General features: G+C 41.3%; 3 protein-coding genes across 4 annotated transcripts; 1 reads left to right on the plus strand and 2 right to left on the minus strand.

Annotated features, from left to right (window-relative positions):
- LOC110436387 (GTP cyclohydrolase 1) lies at positions 1826–6728 on the minus strand. Its single transcript, XM_021463413.1, has 3 exons — positions 6566–6728; positions 6189–6440; positions 1826–3431 (listed from the first exon to the last, which is right to left on the minus strand). Coding segments are annotated over exons 1-3 (1437 nt in total). The 5' UTR covers positions 6567–6728; the 3' UTR covers positions 1826–2247.
- Positions 10540–14410, minus strand: LOC8082550 (serine protease HtrA-like). 2 transcript variants are annotated; one of them, XM_021463982.1, is made up of 11 exons: positions 14269–14410; positions 13788–14130; positions 13558–13692; positions 13334–13455; positions 12516–12794; positions 12306–12433; positions 11486–11603; positions 11309–11401; positions 11158–11232; positions 10978–11057; positions 10540–10841 (listed from the first exon to the last, which is right to left on the minus strand). In XM_021463982.1, exons 2-10 carry the CDS (start codon positions 14002–14004, stop codon positions 10986–10988), a joined length of 1239 nt encoding a protein of 412 aa, XP_021319657.1. In that variant the 5' UTR covers positions 14005–14130; positions 14269–14410; the 3' UTR covers positions 10540–10841; positions 10978–10985. The 2 variants fall into 2 exon arrangements, with proteins under 2 accessions (XP_021319657.1, XP_002448704.2); XM_002448659.2 differs by lacking the exon at positions 10540–10841 and having other exon boundaries at positions 10939–11057.
- On the plus strand, positions 18917–25958 carry LOC8070278 (protein RCC2). The gene is made up of 16 exons (XM_002447231.2): positions 18917–19289; positions 20381–20442; positions 20508–20575; positions 20756–20877; positions 21283–21388; positions 21519–21570; positions 21660–21777; positions 21859–21889; positions 22053–22076; positions 22172–22296; positions 23555–23636; positions 23787–23909; positions 24004–24057; positions 24143–24212; positions 24792–24825; positions 25320–25958. The coding sequence occupies exons 1-16, from the start codon at positions 19055–19057 to the stop codon at positions 25670–25672; spliced, it is 1659 nt and encodes a 552-aa protein (XP_002447276.1). The 5' UTR covers positions 18917–19054; the 3' UTR covers positions 25673–25958.

Consider the following 26077-nt stretch of genomic DNA (forward strand, 5'->3'; position numbering starts at 1 on the left):
GAATTTCGAGACTGTAGTATTTTCGTTTTTATTTGATAATTATTATTCAATCAATAACTGATTAGACTCAAAAAATTCATCTTGTAATTTACGGACAAATTTTGCAATCAGTTTTTATTTTCGTCTATATTTAATACTCTATACATATGTCGCAAGATTAGATGTGATAGAAAATTTTGAAAATTTTTTGGTTTTTGGAGTGAACTAAACAAGACCGTGTTTTCCGTTAGCGCCACCAGCACGTAGAGATCAGATCCAGAACCATGTCTCTTTTATTATTTCATTTTTTTGGGGGTACATCCAAAATCAGGTTGCAATTCCAACACCATGACATAAAATTGGGATGACAAGAGCATATGCCAACTGACAAGTCGTGGGAACGAGATCCTCTAACATATTGCAAACTATAGCAGAGGGAAGTACCTATGCCCGATGACGTTTATTGGGCATCGAACGGCGCAGCAGAATTAATATACTCGACCCGGCCCACATTTAGAAAACGCAAAACAAAATGGGAAAAGAGATACGGAGTGCCCCAGGCACTCGCCATCGCCGCCACACCCATGAAGATGACCGTCGGCCAGCTGCTGCTCCTTGCTTGCGGTGCGGCCTCCCCTGGCGCTGGAGTAGGCGAGCAGGTCCCTAGGCAAGTTCTCTCCTCCATGGCTCCATCATCCTCATTCTCTGCAAAAGAACGGAGTGTTCTAGGCACTCACCGCCGATGGCCGCTGGCCAGCGACTGCTGCTGCTGCTTGCGGCCTCCGTCAGCACTGGAGTAGGCAAGCAAGTCACCCCCGCGTGCAGCGCAGCTGTCCTCATATTAAGGTTGATCTTTGCGTTAGCGACGACAGCTTCATGGTTCGACGGCCACGGGGTATGAGGGCTGCACTGACCAATTATGGATGACATTCTTGATGCTGAACTATTTTTACGGAGAATTCTGTTTTTTGTTTAAACACAAACATGCAGTAGCTGAAGTGCAAAAGGATAGCACTACTGAATTTTCACATGAAACTGTTTTGTTTTACAATCTTGACATGTTCTGTAAGAACCTTAAACTACTCTGAAACAAACATTCAGTCCACAAGGGACCCTGTGCAGTGGTACGGACTTGCCAGAAGCGTTGGCCGGCAGCTTTATCAAACAAAGTGAAATATATTCAACTATCACATTTAGTATTGAGAATATCAATTAATATTAGTTTACTATTTAAATTCAACAGCCAGTCACGACGTTTATGTACTCTGAACCTTTGCTTATCTATTTCCATCGCCATCCTCCAGAACCATAAAAAAGCAGAGACTGATGAGGTTTCATTCCTCCATCAGCAGCTCTTCGTCCTCCTCCACGGATGGCATGTGCAGTGGCGCCATGGATGCTGGAGTTGGTGTTGCCTGAGCTTTCAGACTCCATGTGAGGGCAGCCGAGCTCTTGTGTCGGTAGGACGCGGGGGCGAGAATGGGGAGGGTGAAGAGCGACGGCGGCGAAGACTTCCTCAGGGACCTGCTCCATCTGCGCCGGGAAAGGAGACGAGCGGCAGTGAGCGGCCGGCGGCCATGGTCGCCCTTCCCTCCCCGTCGCATCTTAGCTGCACTAGGCAGTGGGCAGGGCTGCGTCCGTGTGCTACTCCCCTCTGTTGGATGGCAATTGGCAAGGCATGCCGTCGGATGGACCATCGACGGTGCACGGGCGTTCGGCGTCCCTCTAACGTAGTTCCAACTATGTTAGGATCTGGTTCCAAGTCGTGACCCATCGAAAGGCGTCGAGCAAGTCCCGATTAGCTTTGTCGACACAGTAGCTGATTCAACCCACAACAGAAGCTGGATAAGTATATCTGAGTAATTTTCTTTACTGATCTCGACCAGCGCAGGCGTGCAGTATCAATTCAACAGTACAACAATAGCCGGAGTGATCTCCACTAAAATTTCAACAACAAATGACAATTCGAAAACAATCTAGACGTAAGAATAACTATATCCTTTTTGGCACAGTTGTAACTACTACTATTCTTTTTTATTTTGAAGTGCCGTACAAGTGACATGGTGGTACAAGACGAGAGAACCAAAACCCTGTTGGTGCTTTCTTCTGACATCCTCGGTACAGTCTTCCAGGTGAAAATTTTGCACCCGAGAAGAGCGCAACGGACATTATCAGTGCTAATCATGCTAGGCCAGTAGATTGGCAGACATTGCCATTGCTGGATAGTAACTCCCAAACACACAATTTTTTCTCTGTTAGCGATACCATTCATATCGCAGAACCAGCTGTATCCAAAACATTCTGTAAGAAGCATGCCTTGGCAGAAGGGTCGGTCAAAAACTGGCCCAAAACTGCAATTGTTGCCGTGTTGCTCCTTATTTTCTCTATCCCCCTTGAGATCATGCAAATGTGGTTGGCCTCAACAACGACCATGGCCCCATTATGTGAAACTGAATAAACTGCTTCAGCTATCTGCCTTGTCATCCTTTCTTGAACCTGAAGCTTGCACCCATAGAAATGAACCAATGCCTGAAAATGCGACCGATCAATGCCTTCTCCGCTTCCATTTTCAAAGTACCCAATGTGAACTACTCCATAGAAGGGCAGAAGATGGTGTTCACATTGAGCACAAAATGGCAAATGCAGCTCAGATCGGATTGCTCCATGATCAGTTGTGCCTCCGCCTGGCCTCTCATATAAGCTAACATTACTAAGTGTAAATCCATTCAGCTTCACATCTAGTAGATTACATGCTCTGAACTTCATTAGCCACTGCACATAACGCTGAGGAGTGCCTAAAAGCTCTTTCCTGAGGGGGTCCTCTCCAAGTGATAAGAGCATTGAGGTAACAGCAGAAACCATGCCATTAGTTGAGCTTTTCTTGCAGAGCCCATTAGAGAGTGGAGCCTCATGAGACCTTAAGGGGCACCAAGGAATAGAGACAGAATGGTCCTCAGCCTCCATGTCTATGCCCCTAAGCTTAAGAAGAGCCAGGAAGTCACTCCAGAAAGTGCTACTGTCACCCTCAAAAACTCCAGAGTGAGATGAATGTGAGGTTCTAATCCAGCCTTGCAAAGCCTTGCATTCCAAATTTTCTGGCAAAGGAATGTGCCAGCACTGCAGAGCAACAGCCACACCAGCAGGTTGAATGCTAGCATGCAATGCACCACAGACTTCATTAGCTAGTCTTTGAGGGTTTTGCAATCTCTTGGCAAAGACATCAGATACTCTGGAAAGCTTGCTTAACCCAACAACCCTTCCACCTGAGGGAACATACCCAACATGGCACTGTATGCTGAATGGAAGCAAGCATGACTCACAGTATGAGAAAAGTTCAATATCTCGAACAACTACTTGCCCACCAGTTCCACCAGCAGACCCAGTCCTTTTGTCCACACCAACCTCTGGAAACAGAGCACCCTGCACAATGTCCTTTACTTTTTGCCTGTAACCTGTAGATTAGATATATGTTAAATACAGATCAGGAAGCAATTGAAAGAAAAGCAGAGATGATGAATAAGAACCCAAACATCTTCAGTAAAGCAAAAGGTTGTGCAAAAAAGAAAACAAAGCAGGAAACACACCCCGCACAGATGTCACTCTTTGCAAAGCTATCATCAGAATTGCACCACTCAAGCAACATATCAAATCTTCTCACATTACAAGGTGAGTATTAGTCAATTTACTCATTTTTTTATTACACCCTGGTGCCAGTGCACCACGGTAACCAACATGGCTTCACCCCTCTGGTGGTATAAACAGTTCTGTCTCCTTGAATAAGAACACCGTGACAACCTCTACTACACATGACTTGCATGGGAAGATTTTTTAGTAGAACAAGAATGCTGTGGTTCATGTCAGGAATTCAAAACATAATGAATTTTCTCATTTTCAGAAAAGATTAGCACAAATTGTTGAATAGAAGACTACCAATTACTCCCACGTGAAGAATCCTAAAGCACAGAAGAAAGATTTATTGCCCCAACAAAGGCAGGATCTATCAGCTACAAAGTGAGGTTGGGCATTGGAGAATAATTTGTGGTTGATCAAATTGTTCAATTCCATTCAATCTGTAATTTTATAGTACCAGAGAGACAGCTTCTTAGCAGCTAAAGCCTACAGCAGAAGTGTAGTAAATTAAAAAGCTTGAATATGCCAAATTTCCAGCCATTTTCAGCTTTGGAGAAGAGGCAGCGGCTCACTAACCTAACCTTGGTTTGTTTGCTCAACGTTGCAATTTGTACTGGGAGAGGAGTTAAGCTCTTAGCAGGTCCACATTTTATAACTGAACACAAAAGGCAGTACTTATTTCAAAAGAAACAAACAGTAATCAAAATACCAAAGACAAGTGTAATATATAGCTGCTAATGGCCATTAAATAATACAGGACTAGAAAAGAACATGACAAGTAAAAGTCTCGTGTTTCAGATGAGTACATATAATAATGGACCACTGTCTAGTGGAAGACATCAAAGAAAAGAAAAAACGCATAATGAGGTTCTTTCAAATACTTCCACAGACTACAGGCAACTCTTAATTTTTCGCCTGTAGTGAAAAATGATTTTCAAATACTTTAAAAAACTGAACAAGATAGAAGATCAATTTTAAACACACCAGACCCCTATCTCAATTAAAGACCATTCAATGACCGAAGATATCGATGTTCTTGCCCATTCTGAGGTAGTCATTAATTCCAAAACCCTTCAAAGTTCATGAATAATAAGGAAATACATAGTACAATAAACAACTAGATGTCTATGTACATCTTAAATCAAGAATGCTCTTATAAAATAATAAAAAGTTAGTGCAAGGGAGTTTGGTAAAAAAAAAGCCTGAAGAAGTGATACTGTCTTGAAAAAGACAACATTAACTCTGTTGGGGGCGCGGGGGGAGCCTAGCCCAGGGAAGGAAATCACCCAGGAGGATTTTAATGGCAATTCGTTTCCCTGGGCAGCCTTCCCTAGCAGGGTGTCAATTCTATGTCGTTGTTTGGCAACAAGGACAGAAATCCCAGGTAACTAGCGGCGCGCCCGTTGGAGTTGGAGGAGGTGTCGCGACTCGCGGCAGGGAAGCGCGCTCGGCCTCTTGCATCGCAGATTGCTCCCCCTGGGAAAACGTGAGGAATGGGGCCGTATTCCACGTCTCTGCGATCTTCCAAATGCAGCAAGAAATTTACCCGTGAGAGATCCGCCCGCGGGTTTCTCGCCCCGGAAAATCGCAGGGAACCCGGCGAGGAATGCTGCTGCCAAAGTAGCCCTAAGAGAAATGGACAGTACCTAGTAATGATAAAACTTAAAATTACAGCAGCAAAGCAATGCAATTAAATCATATTAATAATTTGTGTCAGGACTCAGAAGTGCTGATGTTCTGAGTAGTAGAGGGAAAATGGCCATGGAAATGGACGAGCTAGTGGCTTATGTTGAGATTTAACATGAGTCATCAGTGAGGGGCCCAATAAATAGTCAACGACATTAAGTGGCAAGTGAAGTCCCCACACATCACTATCCTAAATCTTAATTGCAAAAGCCCTCCAGTGTGTTGTAGCTTCTGACAAAAAGCTCAAATACACCACAGCCATAACGGTTAACTATGAAACTCCCTAGTGATATAGCTTGAGATAAGCTGGACTAGAACTAGAAACCAGAAGACATGATAAGATTCGGAGTAAGATTGGCAGTCTCTCACACTGGAATACACACAAGCTCATCGTAGTAATAATAACAGTGAAACAGCCACCAACCCAGGTCCTCTAGTACTCGCGTCAAAGAAGCGTTAGGTGGTCGACAGCTAAATTTTCAAACCGTGGCTTGTCAAGCCTTACCAGCACGACCGACTACGACAGATGCCAACGACCACACGCACCAAACTGCACTTAGTTTAGGTCGGACTCTACTAACTCCCACGATGGAATTTGCCAGCCTGCCAGGGAATAATCCCAAGGTTCAGCGCAAGCATCAAGCACCCCTCGTCGCGAGATCCGAACAAAACCATACGTGTTCAAATGCCACACGGCGTTGTTATTCTCTTCTCCACTAGGCTCTCTAGCGTGGTGTACGCTGAAGAGCACCACTCCACGACGGCAGGACAACCACGGATCAGGGACGACGCCATTTTTCACACAAAGCACGGGGACGATTGTTACCGACGGATCCACGAAGTCAGGGGAGCGAGAAAACGGAGAGGGGGGGCAAGCGGTGGGTCCGCAGTACCTCGAGTGCCGTCGCGGAAGGCCTTGGCGACGCGCTTGGGCGTCCGGCGCAGGCCCTCGCGGCGGTCGTCCTCGCCGAGCCCCAGCAGCAGCGCGCGCACCGCCGGCTCGATGGCGTCGCCCGCCGCCGCGGCGTCCCCGGCGAGCAGGCCGAGGTCGTCGCTTTCCTCCTCCTCCTCCTCGCACGCGCACGCGGCGTCCGCGAGGTAGGCCTCCTCGAGCGCTCCCATGGCGGTGGCGGTGGCTGTATCCACTGCCCGCGGCGGCTATTATTAGGACGCGAGGCGGCCGCGAAATAGAGCAGCGACGAAGGGGCAAATGAAAAGAAAAGGAGTAATAAAGCGATGAGGAGAGGAGGGATCGATAGGTGGACCGAACTGCGTAGCGACGAAGCGATGGGGTGAGGTGCGGGAGCGGGTGGACGCTGGACGGGCCTCCGGGACCCTCCTCGAGATGTGTGGTGTGGTGGATCAGGATCGCCTCGCGTCGCCGCCGCCACGCCGACGCCTCCCTTTCAGCGCCCTTTTGGACTTTCGTCCTCTGGATCGCGGAATGGGCAAGTCCGTTGGTGCCCAAATAAGGCCTCGTTTAGTTCACAAAATCTTTTGTTTTTTTAGCTACTGTAGCATTTCGTTTTTATTTGACAAACATTGTCCAATTACAGAGTAACTAGGCTCAAAAGATTCATCTCACAAATTAAAGGTAAACTGTGTAGTTAAATTTTATTTTCGTCTATATTTAATACTCCATGTATACGACCAAAGATTCGATGTGACGGGGAATTTTGAAAATTTTTGCGAACTAAACAAGGCCTAAGGAGAGCCCCGCACGGATTTAGAGCATTGGTTTTGCATTTGAGGTTTGCATTTGAGTAATTTGCCAAAAAACTTTAAAAGAGGTATCCAACGCTTTTGCATTTGGAGTTTGCAATTTGGGTAACTTGGCAAATGAGAGAGCAAACTTAGCAAAAATGCCAAGCTGTGGACGACTTTGCAAACCTGATTGCGCGAGTAAAGTCACACGCGAGGAAAGCGCGCGCGCCTGGAGACCTTCTATTTTTATCCCTTGCCATATCCAAATGCCAATTCCCTTGGAGATGACCTATTTTTATCCTTTGCATTTTGTTATGGGAGTTTGCAAATAGCAACAAATGCCAAGTCAATTTGCCAAAGCCTTTGGAGATGCTCTTAGGTGAGGTGTTGTTTAGTTTGGAAATTTTATTCCTTATCGCATCGAATCTTTAGACTATGTATAGAGCATTAAATATAAATAACAATAATTAATTATATAATTTATTTATAATTTATAAGATAATTTTTTTATAAATTTAGTTAGTCTATGGTTAGACAATAATTACTAAATATAACCAAAAATGATACAATAGCCAAATAAAAAAAATCCACGAACTAAACAAGACCTTATAACAGAAAAAGGTGCCCTCACCAGGCGAGAAAAAAAGTGGGCTCACCAGGCGAGCAAAACGAGTCCCGCGTACAATTAGTCCCCTCTTCTGGGATAGACGAGGGAGAGGGGCTCAACACGTGGTACGTGTGGCCACATTTTTTGAGTGGCGGGCGGGGTCCAGCGGCAGTGAGAGTAACATGGGAGCGCCGGGTCGCTATCCCATGGGTTGCATGGTGACTCGCGACCACGGAGTGTCGGGTGGCTTTGCTCTCTATGGCAGTGGCATGTTGTCTTGTGTCATCGGCTAACATGAGTTGGAGTGGCGGGCGGGGTCCAGCGGCAGTGAGAGTAACATGGGAGCGTCGGGTCGCTATCCCATGGGTTGTATGGTGACTCGCGACCACTGAGTGTCGGGTGGCTTTGCTCTCTATGGCAGTGGCAGGTTGTCTTGTGTCATCGGCTAACATGAGTTGGAGGCGGAGCTGTTGGACGCGACCGGAGCTAAACTTCAGTTCACTCCAGAAGGCATGAGAATGTCTAGGAGCATGCATGCGCGCCTATTTTAACACCAAGAATACACTAAATGAAATTCTCACACCATACATCGCTAGTTTTCTTCTTGGCCCTGATGCAAACCAAGCCAACCTCTTCCTTGAAAGCACGTTTCCAATGATCAAGACTATAGGATTTAGCATCGAAATCACTCCATTTCTTGTGGTCCAAAGCACCCAACAAGCAATGATAACCAACTCTCTAAAAGCAAAGCTTCTAAAAAGAGTTTCTTGCTTGACAAATCATATCCAGGGGCTCGAGATTGATATCCCAATGTATGGCGATAGAGTTCCAGCATGCGATACTAAAGGGCTAGGTGGAAAAACAGGTGTGGAAGCAGGTCTCCTCTGAGTCGGTGTTACAGACAACACAATTGTAGTCATCTAGGTGTCTATTCTTCCTTCTTAACATATTTTTGGTATTAAGACGATCCATTAATAGAAGCCAAAAGAAATTTTTGTGTTTCCCCAAATTTCCAAAGGTCCACATCCATTTGATGAGGGAGAGGACTATTGCTGTCCAAGAAGAAGTTTGTAAGCCTCTGAGGGCTTGTATGTTGCAGATCCCCAGTTATAAGTCTAGCGATCATCTATGTTCATATCCCAATTGTATTCTTGGATGAGGGAGTGTAAAGATTCCAATTGATGAACTCTCTTTTTTTAGGGAGGGGGGGCTTGAGCTTCCAAGAGAAGGCAGGCGAACGATGGCGAGCTCATCCTAGGAAGTAGGAACTAGGCTATGCGATGGCGTGCAGCGCGTGGGAAGATCTAGGAGCGCTTGGGGTTGGGCAAGCGTGCCGCGTGAGGGAGGAAGAACGCCGGAGAGTTTTTTTTAAAATAGTAATAATAAAAATAATTATATGGTACGACTTTGAGCAAAAGAACGCCGGACAACGCAGGCCCTGAAGATGAGTAGTGTGTGCTCGGACTCTGGCGCGCCGTCGGCTGGCCTAGAGTCCAGACTTAATGGGCTGCAAAAGCAATACATCACTATTTGAATTGCTTTTGCTGCGGTTGACCCCATTGACGACGCAAAGAATGTTTTTTTAAGGACAACAAGAGAGTTACCACAGTTTTTATTAGACGGTAGAAAATAAAAACAAAAGGCGATATAAACAGCGAAGTACTCTCTCCGTACTCGAAAATGAAGTCATTTCGATTTAGATCAAACATTGAAAATATAAATTATGAATAACTTTTAAGTTTTTGAGTTTGAAAATATAAAAGATTTGTCTTAAAAAATATTTTGAGAAAAATATAATTATTTTTTGATAAATATTTTTTATAATAATAAGATGTTAAAATTATATTTTAGAAACTATGTCGCTATTTAAAACGATTTTATTTTTGAACACAGTTGGAGTACGTAGTAGGACTAGTGCGGACTGTAGGCTATTTCGAGTGCTCAGGATGTGGTTGGAAGTTTGGAACTCAGGCCTTGTTTAGTTCTCCAAAAATTTTGCAAAATTTTTCAGATTCTCTGTCACATCAAATCCTTAGACACATGCATGGAGTATTAAATATAGACGAAAATAAAAACTAATTGCACAGTTTGGTCGGAATTAACGAAACGAATCTTTTAAGCTTAGGTAGTTCATTATTGGATAATATTTGTCAAATACAAACGAAAGTGCTACTATTCCTATTTTGCAAAATTTTTTGGAACTAAACAAGGCCTCAGGCTACTCCCGTAGTGGGCCCTCGCCTCTATTCATGTACGTAGATCCAATCCATGGCCTTGTTTAGTTCCGAAAAGATTTCGGATTTCGGTACTGTAGCACTTTCGTTTGTTTGTGACAAATATCGTCTAATTATGAACTAACTAGAATCAAAAGATTCGTCTCGTAATTTACAGCTAAACTGTGTAATTAGTTTTTGCTTTCGTCTATATTTAATGCTTCATGCATGTGACGCAAGATTTGATGTGACGGGGAATCTTGAAAACTTTTTTCTTTTTCAGGTGAACTAAACATGGCCCAACGCAAAATTCCGATAATCTGGCATGACATGCGATTCGACCTGTTTGTTGCCCGATGGGAACCGAGCCAGGCGTGTGGTCGCGAGGAAGGAAAGGCCTCCGACCGTCCGACGGTGGCCGGTCGAGAGGAGAGGTGGAAAGTGTCGCTGCCGATGCAGCAGAGCTGCACAGGCCTGATGAAACTGAATGTGACAAGAGTTTCTTTTTTTTCTGTTTTTGTTTTATTACTGAGTTGTAAAAACTTTCAAGTTTAATTACTTTAATAAATTGCACTGTAGGGGCTGAGGCCCCTCCAGTTTCATTCAAAAAAAAATGTGACAGGAGTACGCTGGAACACAAGACGAATGCGAATATATCAAGTCAGAGAATCGTGTTCTCGACATATATATATCGAACCAAAAGCAGTGCTGTGTGGCATTAGCATACTTAATTTTGCATTGAGCGAAATTGCCTGAGAATGTAATTTCAGTTTTAGGTATAATTTATAATTCACTATCTAAGATAGTGATAAACAAGTGCTAAGATACATAGCTGGAGATAAATAAGATCAGCTTGCAAGATGCAACCTTCAACGAAAACACATACAAGATTATCGCATATAGTCCTAAAGTGTAATTAAACAAATAGTGGTAGCTGCACTGTGTTGCTGCTTCCCTGGGAGTTGGGACACCTGCAAGCGCGCACACATGCACAAGAAAACCATTTGGAGCAAGAGAAGCTCCTAGTAGTATAGAAAGAAGGCATGAGAATGTCTAAGAGCACGCATTATGCGCGCCTATTTTAACGCCAAAAAAAATTAATTGAAGATGAGGACAAAATTAAAAAGGTGAAACAGCAGGTAGCTCAAAGGTGCTTACATATTCTGTTAAGAATCAGAGAATTCTACAGGCAGGATGATGTTTCTCGTGATACGTCCAAGGAGATCATAAACTTCAAGCTACAAAAAACCAACAAAACATAAGCTTAATACCTTTTTTGCTATCTTCAATAATAAATGTAAACCCCACATTGTATATTGCATATAACTTAAAACATACCGTGAGTATTGTGGAGCTTGACTCAGTGTTTTTCTCCAAGAATTTCCAACCAAGAGATAGAAGATAGTCTTCCAACTGCGGACAAAGTTTGAGCATGTTGACAATAGTACTGCCTAGATAAAGACCTATGAATATTAGAGATATTTTTCACCTGAGGTAGAGTGTGAGAACGCCGCCCATCAAATGAAACAATCACATCACCATATCTAACGCCAAGCCTCTCAGCAGTAGAGTCAGCCTCTACCTAGATATGTCACAAGCGCTGCAGTATATTAGTCTAAAAATAGCATTGCACAGACTGAAAAGAATAATAGTCATACACTCATACCTCATCGACGATGTAACCACTGTGGATGTTGTAATCACGAGAGATCACCTCCTGGAGTGACACCTCCAGCAGCTCCACTGTCCTTAAGCGCAAACCATGTGCAGGTCGAGCAATCCGACTGAAATAAGTTGAATTAAACTAATCACATATAAAAATTAAAATAGGCATCGTATATTTGATATCAAGCCTAAGATAGCAATTCGAATTCCATATGATCGGATTATTGTCACTTAAATGATACGTTAGCTCAAGGATAATATTAGATTCACCTCAAAGATACAAGTATTTCAAGTGGTATTGTTGCTATTAATCTGTGGGTACTCCACTAATCATGTCAACTCTTTTCTTACATTGGATTTTAACTTCAGATAGCATTAGCTGCTAAGAGGAATCCATTAAGCTCCAAAAACCTTCACAGGTCACACTCGTTGGACGGAACCTGCTAAGGTTTAGCAATTTATCCCAAGTCTTGATTTGTATCATTAGTACATTATGGTGTTTCTGATGGATTGTACCTAAAAGCTGATCCAGGCTAGCACACGTTTGCATGACAACAGTGCCACAAACTGGTTTTCTTGTCTTCCTAGTTGTGATGTTGTCATCGCACACAATTTCCAAGTGTGGGATTCCATTTTTAGATTCATAAGAATGACGAAAACATATATATTTCAACATGGAGTAGTAAACCACTATCAAATAAAAACTTTTAGAAATAAGGGATAAGTTGCAACAGTACTGCATAACTCAAAGAGTGTAAAATATCGAGTGTTATGGCATTAACCAAATTATATCAATGCAATGACAAAAAGGGTTAACAAACCTGAACTTCAGCCACATTTCAATGCATGTCATGATGGTGGAAATGACAAGAATACTAGGTTTCAAGCTAACAAATGCCATCCCAACAACATTTCCATCAAGGTCAATCACCGCTCCTCCAACACCACTCTGCATTAAATAAAAACCACTGAGTAAACTGAACAATGAAGCAATAATATATTATATGCACGTGGTATTTTAATTATATTACCGGTGGTAGATCACAGCTAAGAAACATGCAGTAGTTGAGCCCAAAATAATCTAGTCCATCAGTCCACAAGATTCTCCCATGCCTAGCCATTAGGTTTGACTCTTCACCCCTAGCCAACACAAAGACCTCCTGACCATAGTTTGGGTTAGACCCAAAAGAAGGGAGCTGCAATGGTAAGTCTGACTCTGATGAAATCTCCAACAAAGCAATATTATAATGTTTATTGAAGAACAAAAGCTGTCCCTCAATGACGGTGTTATTTGGCAAGCGCACATGCATCTGAAAGGGGCAAAACAATAAAGTTGATCAGGCGCACTCAAATAGAATCTAGAAAGACAAATAAGACCATAGCACTGATTGCATACGCAGATTCTGCAATGTGACACGTAGGAAGTGAGTTCAAGGCAGTAACACTTGATACTAGCCAACGTAGCAGGTAAGATCACGAAAAGGAGTCCAAAAAAGACAATAGGTAGTCAGTCAGCCATTCAAGAAAATAAATTGCAGAGACTGTACCTAACAAATCTGAAAAAAGAAATGAGAACATGATCCATACCCATACGAGAAAGCAGGGCATAATATGTTTTTGAGAAAAAACATCATCGTAGAGCCTCTAATATAATGGCACATGTGTGTTTTAAGTGGATTCAAAAACTGGTGAGCATATACATAATATAATAGGTACTTAAAGCCATCGAGGCAGACATCTCGCAGTCGCAGGGCAGATGGGACAACATTACACTTGTCCTTAACACTAACTGCAAAAGTCTAAGGTAAGCTCCATGCACATAGTTAAGCACGGCAAGTTTTATTTGTACCTTAGGTTTGTGATCAAGTCCATCAACGATATCAGAAGTAGTCAATATTCGAGCGCACTTTGTTGTCTCATTCCAGCCAACAAAGATGCCAGTGCATTGGCAGGTAACGTCATCATCCCCTTCTGTAAGTAGGCATAGTTATTAATTAGCTATCAACTTATCATCAGCTAGGAGGAATCAATCAACAGGGATATACAGCAGGTTTATCAGGCAATTTTGCGCACCAGGTGCGATAGAAGAAACGCTAACGATGGAGCGCCCCACACCCCGCACCAGAGCCTTGTCCCTTGGGCTGGCCACACTGTCGGAGGTGGCTGGGTCCTTGGGCTCGATGACAGTAGGAAGACGCCTACGAGGATCTGAAGAAAGAGGCAAACATCATAATTAATATGCACAGAAAGTTAGTTCCCCGCCGCAGAAACGAGATTGAATCTTGAGTTGAGAAGCAGGTAACCTTTTGCAGCAAGTTTGGAGATCCTCCTGCATTCCATGTTCCACTCGCGCAGAGCTTTCCGCTTGCCGGACTTGGGGTATTGAGGGCAGCGAAGAGGGGAGTGGTGGGGTGTTAACGGCGGGTGCCACAGGTAATAAGGCACCAGAACCCTCTCCCACTGCAGCAGCCGCCATCTTCCTCTTCTGCTTCTCCTGTCCTGTGTCTGTGTTGCTCCCATCAATCAGCTCAGTCGCCGCAGCCGGATCTTCCGACTCCGACGGCACCGTACTGTTCCCGCTCGCGGCCATAGTGTCCCTTTCAGCCTATCGCTAGACGCCCCCCTCCGTCTCGCCGGAATCCTCTCCTGTAGGGTTGACGGGGTTAGCGAATTTTTGTAGTTGGTCCTCACCTCTATTTATGTAGAAATCGGGGCAAAAGAGGGCATCCGTTCGAATAGCAGTCGATCCCGAACACCGAATCAATCGTCTAGGCTTTTTCTAACCTGATGAATCCGATACAGCGTCGTCGGCGAAGGGGGCAGGTGACGGGCTGAATCAGATACGAAATCAACCTGCGTCTGGGAAGCGACCTGGACCGTGGGAAGGACGGGGCGATGGCATGCGTTTAAGATAGTAGCAAATGTTCGTCGGTTGCAACAGAAAAAAACATCAAATAGATGTATATATCTATATATATGTATGTTTTTTTATAAAATTTAAAGTCAACCAAATTCTTAAGAGAGTTTGGAAAATTAAGACACTACCTCCAGTCATCAAAATCTTCACATGGAGGATAATTAGAAGAGCGCTAGCCACCGCTGAAAGAGTATCCAGGTACTCTACCCATATTACTCCCTACTGTACAACATGCGGGCAAATTGAGGACGATGCTCACCTTTTCTTCCTTTGTAGTCTACCTAGGGCTGTTTGGTTCTCATTTACTCCTTCCCTAAGAACTGAACTTCTACCTCCTGATAATGATGGAATTCAATTGATCCTTCAAACTATCGTCACAAATGATATAAATGATGACTTATTATCCACCATGCTGATCATCTTATGGTTTATTTGGAAAGCAAGAAATGCTAACCGCTTCCAAAGGAAAAGTTGGACCCCTATACAGGTACATACAGCTGCAGCTGCAATGATTCGATGGACCAACAACGAGTGTCAGAAGACCGAGGAAGAACAGGCACCGTGTCTTAACCACGACCAGCAGCAACTGCATCAACAACCTATGCCACCCATTATCGAGAACTCCACTGGCAATGATACAAATCTACTTGCTCAACAAGGTATGAGTTATCTTACTGCAGGTGATCAGTCTCATCAGAGGATCATGACGAACAACGAGCAAGCCCCTGAGCCTCCAACGACGACTACAATAGGTATAAACATTTCTATGCAGCAACTACACTTGACAAACACATATCATGCCAACAATCCAGCTCTACTCCAAACACCAAGATGCTACGTAGATGCCTCCACTTTGCCGGATCAACCAAATGTGTCTATGAGACAGGCGGGCTTAGGAATTTTCTTTCTTAACACGAGAGTACAACCAGCTCAAGGAATCTATATCAAGGCAAAACTGGAAGCCTGCTCATCAGTCTTAATGGCTGAAGCTGCAAGCCTTGCTTTGGCTTCCATTATCATTGACAGATTGAACATTGATAGAGTCAGCTTCCTGTCGGACAGTGAACTTTTGGTTCACTTCTTCAATCAAACACACCATAATGACCCCCAGATTGGAGAATCAAGCATTTCACCCAAACATTTTCCAACCATATCTTTTCCAGGGAATCCAAGATCTTCAAAGTCAAAAGAAGCTCTAATTCAACAGCTGATACTCTGGCTCGAGAAGCCTTTCTACATAGGACTGTTCAGGGCAACAATATATAGTATTCATGCTCGCATGAACACCATGAAATGGAATGTCCTCTTACTCAAGTTCTACACTTTGTAGACTTGATCAATGTAACAATCATTGCAGCTCGTTGCTGCTGATAATAAAGTTGTTTCTTGTCAAAAAAAAGTTTATAATTTATTTTATTGATTGATTGATAACCATGACATATGGTAGGTAGTTAATATTTACAATAATATATAGCTCGGAGACATATTTATTTAATAATAATAATATAAATTAGTCAAACCTTATCTTACTCTAATATTACCTCTAATATACCTTAGTATATATATTAAAACATGAAAAGTTTGTTGCTAGCTTTATTTTTTATTTAGATTCGAATTCCTATGAAATATGATATATCAGTTAAATGTATGTAGATTATGAACACATGAGCTTATGAAGTAAGGTAGTGGAAGCATCCTCAGGCATAAATTTTGGTAAATTAGTACATCAGTGAGATATGCAGAAATGGTGCTAAAACTTTTACCACAAATCAAGTATCATATTAATAGGCTACCATAAAAATTTTATAATAATTGGAGCAGATAACTATTTTTTGTTTACTGCATGGATCTACATATGTGTAGCTGAACAAATTTAATAATTTGAGCAGATAACTATTTTTTATTTACTGCATGGATCTACATATGTGCAGCTGAATAAAATTTGTTTTATAATTTTTAGTTTTTTTATGAATTACTATGTATTTATCAATTTTCAACCGATCAATTTTACACTAAAAAGCATAGCAAGCATCTCCAGCAAAAATACGTATTAAAATTTGTGATATTGTTTGCACTACATGGATCTATATATATACATATGGATCTTGAACAAAATTTGCTTTATAATTTTTAGATTTTTTCAATTACTACGCATTTATCAATTTTCAGGCGATCAATTTTACATTAAAAAGCATAGACAAGCATCTCTAGTAAAAATATATCAAAATTTATGATATTTTTTTACTACATGGATCTATATATGTGAAGCTGAGCAAAATTTGTTTTATAATTTTTGAATTTTTCTATGAATTACTACATATTTATCAATTTTCAACCGATTTAAAGAATAAAAGAAAAGTAAAGTAATAGAACACACACTTTACACCTAGGTCCATGCACTTTCCTTATTTTCAATATGTTTTGGTGTGTATAGGAGATTTTGTATTAGGAACCCTATAAAAGTTTTTATTTAGTTTTTCTGGGACGCATCTATGGAGCCAGAGTCGGAGGTAGGCGGACAGATTTTTGGTGGACTGAAATTTTTATAATTAAGTATTAGAGAAGAAAAGAAAATAAGAAAGATTTAATCACTTGCCATCCTACGGGCCATGGAATGACCCATCTGTCCTTGTCTCTTTTCTTCACCCTTCTCACATCTTCCCTTTACTATTTCTCTTATTAAAGCCTTATTTAATTTTTAAATGTTTTTAAGGTTATTCATCATATCGAATCTTTAGATATGAAAATTCTTAGATTTTGCTACTGTTATATCCTCCAATAAGTCCGTCAGTCTTTCCCATTCTTTCTAGTCCTCAACCCCTAAATTAAAGCTCTTTTGAATTCTATGTTCCATCCATCCCCTTCCCAACAATCACTGACCAAACAATCTATCTCCACATATGTTATATAAAAGGCAAAATCCAACTTCAATGGTATCTCTCCTACCCAAACCTCCTCCCAAAATCTAATACTTTTTCTTTATTTGCCTCTGCTTTGCAACCTTATTCAAATTATTTTTTGTCCTCAACACCCCTTTTCAAAATTGTTCCCCGTCCAATATGTTGATATCATGATATGCAGGAAAGGGTGTCTACCTAGGTACTTCTTTTTTCAAGAAGTTATAACTCCTGTTCATTGGCCTGAAGCATTCTCCAACCCCATTCACCAATTAATGCTTCATTCATAACCCTTGTATCCATAATCCCTAAGCCCCCAAAGTACTTAGGGCACTCCCAATGCTACAAACTACATATAATTTCTATACCCATTAATTTTTATAGACACTGTATATAGAAACTATGCTCCCAATGGATAGTTTCTATAGAATATTTTTATATCCAATCACATTCATTTTCTCTCCATTCTTAGCCAATCATGTCACTTCATGTCTTGGATTTTGTGTATACAGACAAACTGTACAATTAATTTTTGTTTTTATCTATATTTAATGCTCCATATATGTGCCGTAAGATTCGATGTGATAGAGAATCTTGAAATGTTTTTTATTTTTTGGGTTGAACTAAACAAAGACCTGATTCTTGCATTCCACGAACGCTCAACCAAACACGCTGGATTCTCATCGTTTATTAAAAATTGAGAAGATGTGATCCAAAGCCGGTCTACGTAGGGGCTGTTTAATTCATGTTTTAAAAAGTTTAGGGTACTGTAGCACATAGGTAAGTATAGTAATTAATGTCTAATAATAGATCGACTAAGCCTAAAAGATTTGTCTCCTAAAATAAATACAAATTGTATAATTAATTGTTTTTATTTATGTTTAATGCTCTATGTATATATCCAAACATTTAATAGGATAAGTGAAAGTTATTGGGAGGCCTTGTTTAGTTCGTTGGGTGAAAAGTTTTTAGGTACTATAACATTTTCATTCATATTTGATAATTATTGTTCAACTATGGACTAGCTAGACTCAAAAGATTTATCTTACAAATTATAGACAAGCTGCATAATTAGTTATTTTTTATTAGTACTAATATTTCATGCATATATAGTAAAATTTACTATGACGAAAAATCTTTTAAAAAATTAGATTTCAGGTTTAAGACCTTGTTTAGCTTCAAAACTTTTTGTAAAATAGACACTGTAGCACTTTCTTTTGTATTGGACAAATATTGTCTAATCATGGACTAATTAAGCTCAAAAGATTTGTCTCACAAATTACAAGTAAATTGTGCAATTATTTATTATTTTTATCTATATTTAATGTTTACCGTAAAATTTAATATGATAAGAAATCTAATTTTTTTTACAAATTTTTTAAGAACTAAACAAGGTCTAAAACAAGGCCGTAGTATCACCATGAGGGAAAGAATTAACGGTAGAGGCAGCCCGCAGGCGAACAGAACCAATATTTGACAACTGGGCCACCTACTAGGACTGCCCCACAAGTCATTCTCGTGGATTGGAACCGTTGAAATATCTCTCAGGTCGACTTTTAATAGCCGGCTCCACTTGCCAAAACCAGTGCAGTACTATATATCCACACTGCGCCCACCTGCTCGCGAAAAAGTTCAATCTGGAGTGTCGCTTGTTTCAAATCCCTCCCCTTGCTTCCTCTCCCCGCTTCCTCTTACCAAATCTAGGGTTCCCGATCGAAATCCTGCGCCGCCGCCGCCACCGCCGCCGCCGGCGATAATGTCGGCAAGCGCCGAGCCCGAGAAGGACGCCGCGGCCGCGGCCGCCGCCGAGGGCGACGAGAAGACGGAGGCGAAGGGCACCGGCTCCGGCTGGGAGCTGCTGTACTGCGGCGGGACGAGCTTCGACGCCATGGGCCGGAAGGTGGTAGGCGGGGCGCAGGGCAACCTGGTGTCGCCGACGCGGCTGCGGCCGCTCGTGGGCGTTGATATCCGCTTCGTCGCCTCTGGATGCAGTGAGTCCCGTCGTCCTTGCCCGCGTTTGAGATGATGTGCGCGCCAATTATTTGGCGGGACGGGAGGTGCTGCAACCGGTTGGTGCTTATAAATGTTCAGATTAGTTTATGATCCTAGATGCAATCAAACGAATAACGAAAGCAGGTCGAGTTGGGTCTGTGGTCCTTATCTGGAGTCTAGATTCGTTCAGGGACTGGATCATTCGATGAAATTCACGCTGAAATGTTGGCCTGTCTTGTTTTGGCAAGTCTATACAGGAAATGGTGGCAAAAATAGGTTACTACGGTACCATATGGGTATAACATTGCAGTACAGCCTTAATCAGTTAGAAACACCAATTCAGAAAAATAGTTAAAAAAAATATGCAAAGGGAGTACAGAATTGGAACTGTTTCCATACCTCTACCTTTTATCATGTAATTTTAACAAAAGCTGTAATCGAAATAGCTGCATTTTCTTTTGGGAGGTGGGGGCATTAAATAGAACAACTGAACTCTGTGGAAAAAAGGCGCTTGCGGGGTGAGGGAGAGGGGTGAGTGAGCAAATACAAATGGGTTGGTCGACTTGGACAAAAAGAAAAGAAGGGAAGTGACAGGAGCCCTAAATATCGGAGCCCATTGCCGTTACCTCTTGTCGTTTTGCCTCCTCTGCAGCCAACTTGCCCCTCTTTGCCCCTCCTCTGCACGTGGATGGAGCAGAGGTGTCATGGAGGTCAGCAGCGCTCGTTGGCGGCATGCAGATGATGGCTTGGCAGCAACGTGCCGACGTGAGAGGCTGATATGGCTTGCACACTCAGACAAAGTCCTCACTAATTGCGGCATGCGAGTGAGGGGGCTGGGGGTTTAATTGTGACAGCGTGGTACCGGGATTGCTTGGGATGGAACCCACCAATTTACTGTTTCTTTGTTCTAAAAGTCACCTCTTGCTTGATTTGATTGGTGAATAAATTGAGGTACTATTGTAATCATATATTGAAGGTTATATGCTTTACCATGTTGTATATTTGGTTTCAGTTATCCGAATTTCAACTCAACAGTTGTTCAATATACTTTTCAGTCTTTACTAATGACTTGTTTTAACATTTTTCCCAGCTGCTTGCCACTGTGTTGCTTTAGATGCTGAAGGCAAATGTTATACATGGGGTCGCAATGAGGTATAAATCTGAATAGTCAGTTGCACTTGTGCTATTTATTGCTTAACACTAATACCTTCTAGCAGAAGGGACAGCTAGGACATGGAGATACTCTTCTACGTAACCTGCCGACTGTTGTTTCTCAACTATCAAAGTAAGATAATCTATTTGCCTACAACAGCAAGCTCTTTACCTGCAGCTTTATTGTTATTAACTGTCTATAGTATTGGTAAACTCATGAGCTAATTAGGTAGTATGACAAATACGAGTGTTTTGAAGCTGTTAAACATTCTTTGTGTTCAAAGATATTAACAGACAATTGTTCAACCTCCAGATACAAAATCATCAAAGCAAGTGTTGGAAGAAACCATACAGTCGTTGTAACTGATGATGGGAAATCCTTCTCTTTCGGCCATAACAAGCATGGACAGCTAGGGACAGGTTCCTTAAGGAATGGTTGGTACCTTTCACTTCTTATTGCCTATGAGTAGTCACAGAGGTGCCAACACACCATTTTTGTGTTTTTCAAGTTTAAACAATCTGATATACTCTGCAAACATATAGATATTTTAATCAATTTTTTTTCTCCTATTCTGCTTGATGAAACCGCTAGTACTTCGATGTAGCATCTCATGTGAACTTGAAGTTATCTTTGAGCACTTGTTGGAAATGGCATTTCATACATTCCTTTTGCCCCCATGGTCCGTGGGACAATTGGTAAACATAATTTTGTCATAATCTTCAGCATAATGGTATTATCATTGTCCAGGATTGATAATTAGTCTTGAGAATCTTGTGGAGATTTCCCCCCTCTTTGATCTTACATGTTGCTATTTTATTGTGGTTCTTCAATTGCTGCAGAGATTGAGTCATCGCCAGTGTCCTGTATTGTTGCGGAAGCAACCAACGTTGTCTGTGGGGCTGATTTTACTGTCTGGTTGTCATCTGTGGAAGGCTCTTCTATACTGTATGTCTTTGCTGGAGATTAAAAACTAGAATTCTTCAACCTCTTTTGATTAATATCTGCTTTGGCTGTGTTACTGGGTGTTGTTCGTCAGTTTTTTTGAGGCAGTATTTTATTCTTCTTTGCTATTCAGTACAGCAGGCCTTCCCCAATACGGTCAACTTGGGCATGGAACTGATAATGAGGTTGGTTGCTACTCTTAAAAGTTAAAACACATGTTGGCTTTTCTCTTATTTTCTATCAATTCAATATGATTTGATTTATGCTATTTCAGTACAATGCTAAAGAATCGTCTGTCAGGCTGACCTATGATCCCCAGCCCCGCCCAAGAGCAATAGCTGCATTTTCTGGGAAAACTGTTGTTAAAGTTGCATGTGGAACTAACCATACAGGTTTTTCTTCATTCATTCCTTCTTTTTAGCCATCATGATTAACGCTGATATCAACCCTGTTTCTTTACTTGTATGTTGCAGTTGCAGTTGATTCCAGTGGCTTTGTTTACACGTATGTGTTTAATTCACCATTTGTTTTACACAATTTCAAAACTAATAGTTAATAATAGGTGTGAGTGCCCTCTATGTATGCTGTATGAAGACCGCATATGTGCAGGACCTTTTTTTTAGATTTAATATATCCTATGTTCTCTTACTGGTGTTTTTTTTGACAGCTGGGGTTTTGGTGGATATGGAAGGTATGATATTATTGGCATGCATCCGATGCATCTGAAGTAATCTTGTGATAGTCCAAACCCAAGGAGGTTCATATAGTGACTTGCTTGTTACTTAGGTTGGGGCATAGAGAACAGAAGGATGAATGGCAACCTCGCATTGTAGAAGTTTTCCAGAAGCACAATGTTCTGCCTCCTAATGCTATTGTCTCAGCTGGTTCTGCAAGTTCTGCATGCACTGCTGGTATGTTACAGCCAGCTCTGGTGCACAGGCCATTCTTATTGTCATTTAATTTTAGACTGGGGGTAATAGGTTTCTGTGGTATCTTGCTTGTTTGCATGGATAATAATAAATGATAAGTGCTGGTAAACTTAACATTTTTCCTTGTATCATCTGTTGGTATCTTCCCTGTATTATAGGCGGTGCATGCATTTGCTTAAACCCGAGTTATTACCCAAGATTCTTGTAAGTGCTTATCTTACGGAAACCACTAGTGGAACAATTTCCTCAATACTTGATTACATCATGAATGTTGATGCTGCTGCTCCCACATTAGCCATCACATTACTTCATTTAAGGCAAAGCATGCAAGCATTTTTTTTGGTGTATATTACCTGTAAGCCTCTTGTACAGTTATTTTGATAATTGACACTGGTTGCTACAGACAAAGAGATCTAGATGTGGTGAAGAGTTAGGTTTTGTTTGCTCTGCTGCTTCTAAACCGTATTGCAGCCCATTTAGATGTTGTTGCTTTCTAGATACAAAAAAAAGGTTTTAGCCAGCTATCCATGTACCTGAATGGCAATTAGTCTTTAGATCCCCAAATGTATGTATATATGTAGCTGGTTTTTCTTTCCTTTCTCTTTTTGGTGGTGTCTCATGTTGGGCTTCAGGCCTTCAGCTCTAATCTACCTGAACCTGCTTTAGACTAAAAAGTTTGTTTGTTATTGATGTTGTATTAAATAAAAAAACTACTTGAGAAAATAGGGAGATAGAACCTTACTAAAAAGTATCTTACCGATGTTCTATGCTTGCTCTTAAGCAGCTTCAAAACATACACATTACAGCAGCTGCAAGTTAAACCTCTTCTATTTCTTTAGAAGTGAATTCTTATCAGATTGTTTGCCAGCTAAGCTTTTCATTACCAACCTTTGAATCTGGTGACAAAATACTAGTCAAATGACTTTATGCTTTATCACTACATAGTGTGAATAGCCCTTTGAACTATGCAAGGCAATGAGGCATGCATATATTTGTTTGTTCAGTTACAATATTTTTGCTTTGGTCTGGTTTTTAGGCGTCAATTTCACCATGAGGCACCTGGCATTACCCTTGAAGTAACCTGGTCTATGATTAAACAATTTTTAATTTCACATACTACTGCAATTCATTGACTGAATAGGATTATCAGTATAGTTTGAGCTGCTAAGAACCTCCTGATTGTATTGCAAAACCTATAATTGACACCATTGTATTAATTTGTGGCCGGTTTGATTTCTAGGTGGTGGTCAGTTGTATATGTGGGGAAAGATGAAGAATACAGGCGATGATTGGATGTACCCAAAACCTGTGATGGATTTAAGGTTTCTCACACTTGTCACAAAAATGCAGAATACTTTATTGTTATTGTTCTTGTAATATGCTTTTGTTTTTAGTTATTTGTCATAGTTAACTTCATGATGTAGCATTATTATGCTTGGTTTTCTGCTTAACTTTCAATTTATTTTCTTCAGTGGTTGGAACATTCGCTGCATGGCTTCTGGTAACATGCACCATGTTGTTGGTGCTGATGATTCTTGCATAAGCTGGGGTGTCGCCCAGAATGGAGAGCTTGGTTATGGGCCTAACGGTCAGAAGTATGTATATATAGGAATATTAGAATATGTTCATTATACAGTACTTAATAGACTGTCTCACTGGCCGTTGTTGTACCATATATTTGTAATATAGATCATCAGCAAATCCCAAAAAGGTTGACATTCTTGAGGGCATGCATGTTACAAGGTAATTACATTAAACAAATACATGTCTGTTTGTATTCCATCCCTTTTAAGGTTGGTCTATATTAACTTAAAAACACTTCCTCCAGTGTTGGCTGTGGATTTGGACTGTCTCTGATTGTTGTGGACAGAGCAAATGTTGGTGATCGACTTGATCAGGTAACTTAATGTCACTTTGATGCATGGATGCTTCGACTAATTAAGGTGGTGTTACAGTTTTTGTTTCTGATGTTGGCATGGCAGAGCTCTCCCAGAATTTTGGAGCTGGTCATCCCTAGCTCTAAAAATTCTTGAAGCTGGGGGCATATCAAACAAATGTTTAAACAAGTTGCCTTATTTCATCCTACAAACTCCAAATCTTGCATTGTTATTGGAGCTGGAACTTGTGCCAAACAGGCCTATGTATGCTATTTTTTTACATTCTTAGTCTTCCATTGGATAAATCTAATCTTGTAGATTTGTTTTCTGCTCTGCAATTGAATAGTAGCGTTTAATGATACACCCAGAGAAAGTCAACTGATGAAATGATAAATAAGGGATTAAGGGGATATAACTAGGTCACAATTGAACAGAGAACTTATCCATACACTCTCATTTACTTGGATTTATATTTACATGTTTAGCATCTACCACCTGTTTTATTGCCTTGTGATGTGCTGTTAGCCTTTTTATTCTTCCGTTGTTTGGTGGACATGTTTTAATCATTATATTTTAATACACTTTTCTTTTGTTGCTCAGCTGGAAATTTATGATGGCGATACCTCTCCTGAAGGTTTGTATTCCCTTGTGTTTTTGTTTTGGAATGGCATGATTTGATTGTGCAAACAGACACTTAAATTTTCTTTGCTTTTTCCTGCATGCAAATGAAATCACTTAATTTATTAGGTCTGAGCTGAACATTCACCCTGCATCTATCCTGAGTACATTTGTGCTGGGCTGGGTCAACCCGTTCATCATGAAGGCCTACCTGATCCTAAATTACTACAAAAATGAACATGCAGTCTTGCTGGTTATTTATTTTTGTTGAACTGTGTTGTGCATTCTCAGATTTTGGATGCAGAATAAACACTAGGGATCTGAACCATCATTTGTAGAAAACAATGAAAATACGTTGGTTTATATTTTACTATCTTCTAATAAAGCATCTTTTGAGTGGACAACCAAAATTGAGTTGGCTTGCCATTCAAATTTGCTTCACAACTATAATTGACTTTACATTTTGCTGATTCACATATGTTATTGATGGTTTTGAATTCACCACTGCAGTAGAGAAGGTGGAGGTGCAAGTAACCAAGAAGGCTTCTGCCAGCACCAATTCACGTGCCAACAAGCGCAAGAAAACTAAGGATGTTTCTGAATCTGAATCTGAAGAGGATGATGATGATGATGATGAAAGTGGAGATGATGAAAATGGTGATATAGAAGAGCCAAAGGGTAGGCGTGGCCGCAAACCCTCTAGAGGGAGAGGCAGGGGAGCCAAAAAGGCAACCCCTGAGGCAAAGCCATCTGGAAGGGGCAGAGGCCGCCCTAAGAAAACCGAGAGTCCTGCTCAGAAAGCTGGAACCTCAGGCAGCCGTGGTGGAAAGAGAGGAGGAAAAAGAGGACGACCACGTAAGTGATCGCCTGTTCTACAGTAACGTGGTGTTGAAATCAGTTTAAGTGATCTCTAACACCTGATGGTCCAACGGTCCAACCATTGAAGATTCATTTTGGTAGCAATGCCCATTTCTCACCGATTGCGGCTATTCAAAGACATTAGTTTTCCCCCTTATTTCCAAATGGAGTGTGCCATCTCATTGTAATTCTAGAATTGCTTAACCTGTACATCTGTGTTTCTCATTGATGACAATCTCTTCGGTTTTAGGATATTAATGAACCCCTGATGGAGTGATTTATCCTGTTCAATCACATGGCCCTTAATCAGTAAGTAAATCCAAATGGACAAAAGACCTTAGCATACGCGGTTCCGCGCACGGCCACTCGTATAGCTGCAAAAACAATTGATGACCCATCGTCGCACGCTT

Source organism: Sorghum bicolor, chromosome 6 (assembly GCF_000003195.3).
Source record: "Sorghum bicolor cultivar BTx623 chromosome 6, Sorghum_bicolor_NCBIv3, whole genome shotgun sequence".
In the NCBI taxonomy this organism is placed as follows: domain Eukaryota; kingdom Viridiplantae; phylum Streptophyta; class Magnoliopsida; order Poales; family Poaceae; genus Sorghum; species Sorghum bicolor.

What these genes read in the sequence shown, in the direction of transcription:
- LOC8070278 (XM_002447231.2), top strand. Translation starts at nt 19,055, where the DNA reads ATGTCGGCAAGCGCCGAGCCCGAGAAGGACGCCGCGGCCGCGGCCGCC. An exon ending in GAGGGCATGCATGTTACAAG is followed by an intron (nt 24,058 to 24,142) that starts GTAATTACATTA and finishes CACTTCCTCCAG; the next exon opens with TGTTGGCTGTGGATTTGGAC. An exon ending in TGGCGATACCTCTCCTGAAG is followed by an intron (nt 24,826 to 25,319) that starts GTTTGTATTCCC and finishes TCACCACTGCAG; the next exon opens with TAGAGAAGGTGGAGGTGCAA.
- LOC8082550 (XM_021463982.1), bottom strand. Translation starts at nt 14,004, where the DNA reads ATGGGAGCAACACAGACACAGGACAGGAGAAGCAGAAGAGGAAGATGG. An exon ending in TTAGCTGTGATCTACCACCG is followed by an intron (nt 12,434 to 12,515) that starts GTAATATAATTA and finishes TATTTAATGCAG; the next exon opens with AGTGGTGTTGGAGGAGCGGT. An exon ending in GAAATGTGGCTGAAGTTCAG is followed by an intron (nt 11,604 to 12,305) that starts GTTTGTTAACCC and finishes AACTTATTTCAG; the next exon opens with TCGGATTGCTCGACCTGCAC.
- LOC110436387 (XM_021463413.1), bottom strand. An exon ending in CTTCCGCGACGGCACTCGAG is followed by an intron (nt 3,432 to 6,188) that starts GTACTGCGGACC and finishes TCTAATCTACAG; the next exon opens with GTTACAGGCAAAAAGTAAAG.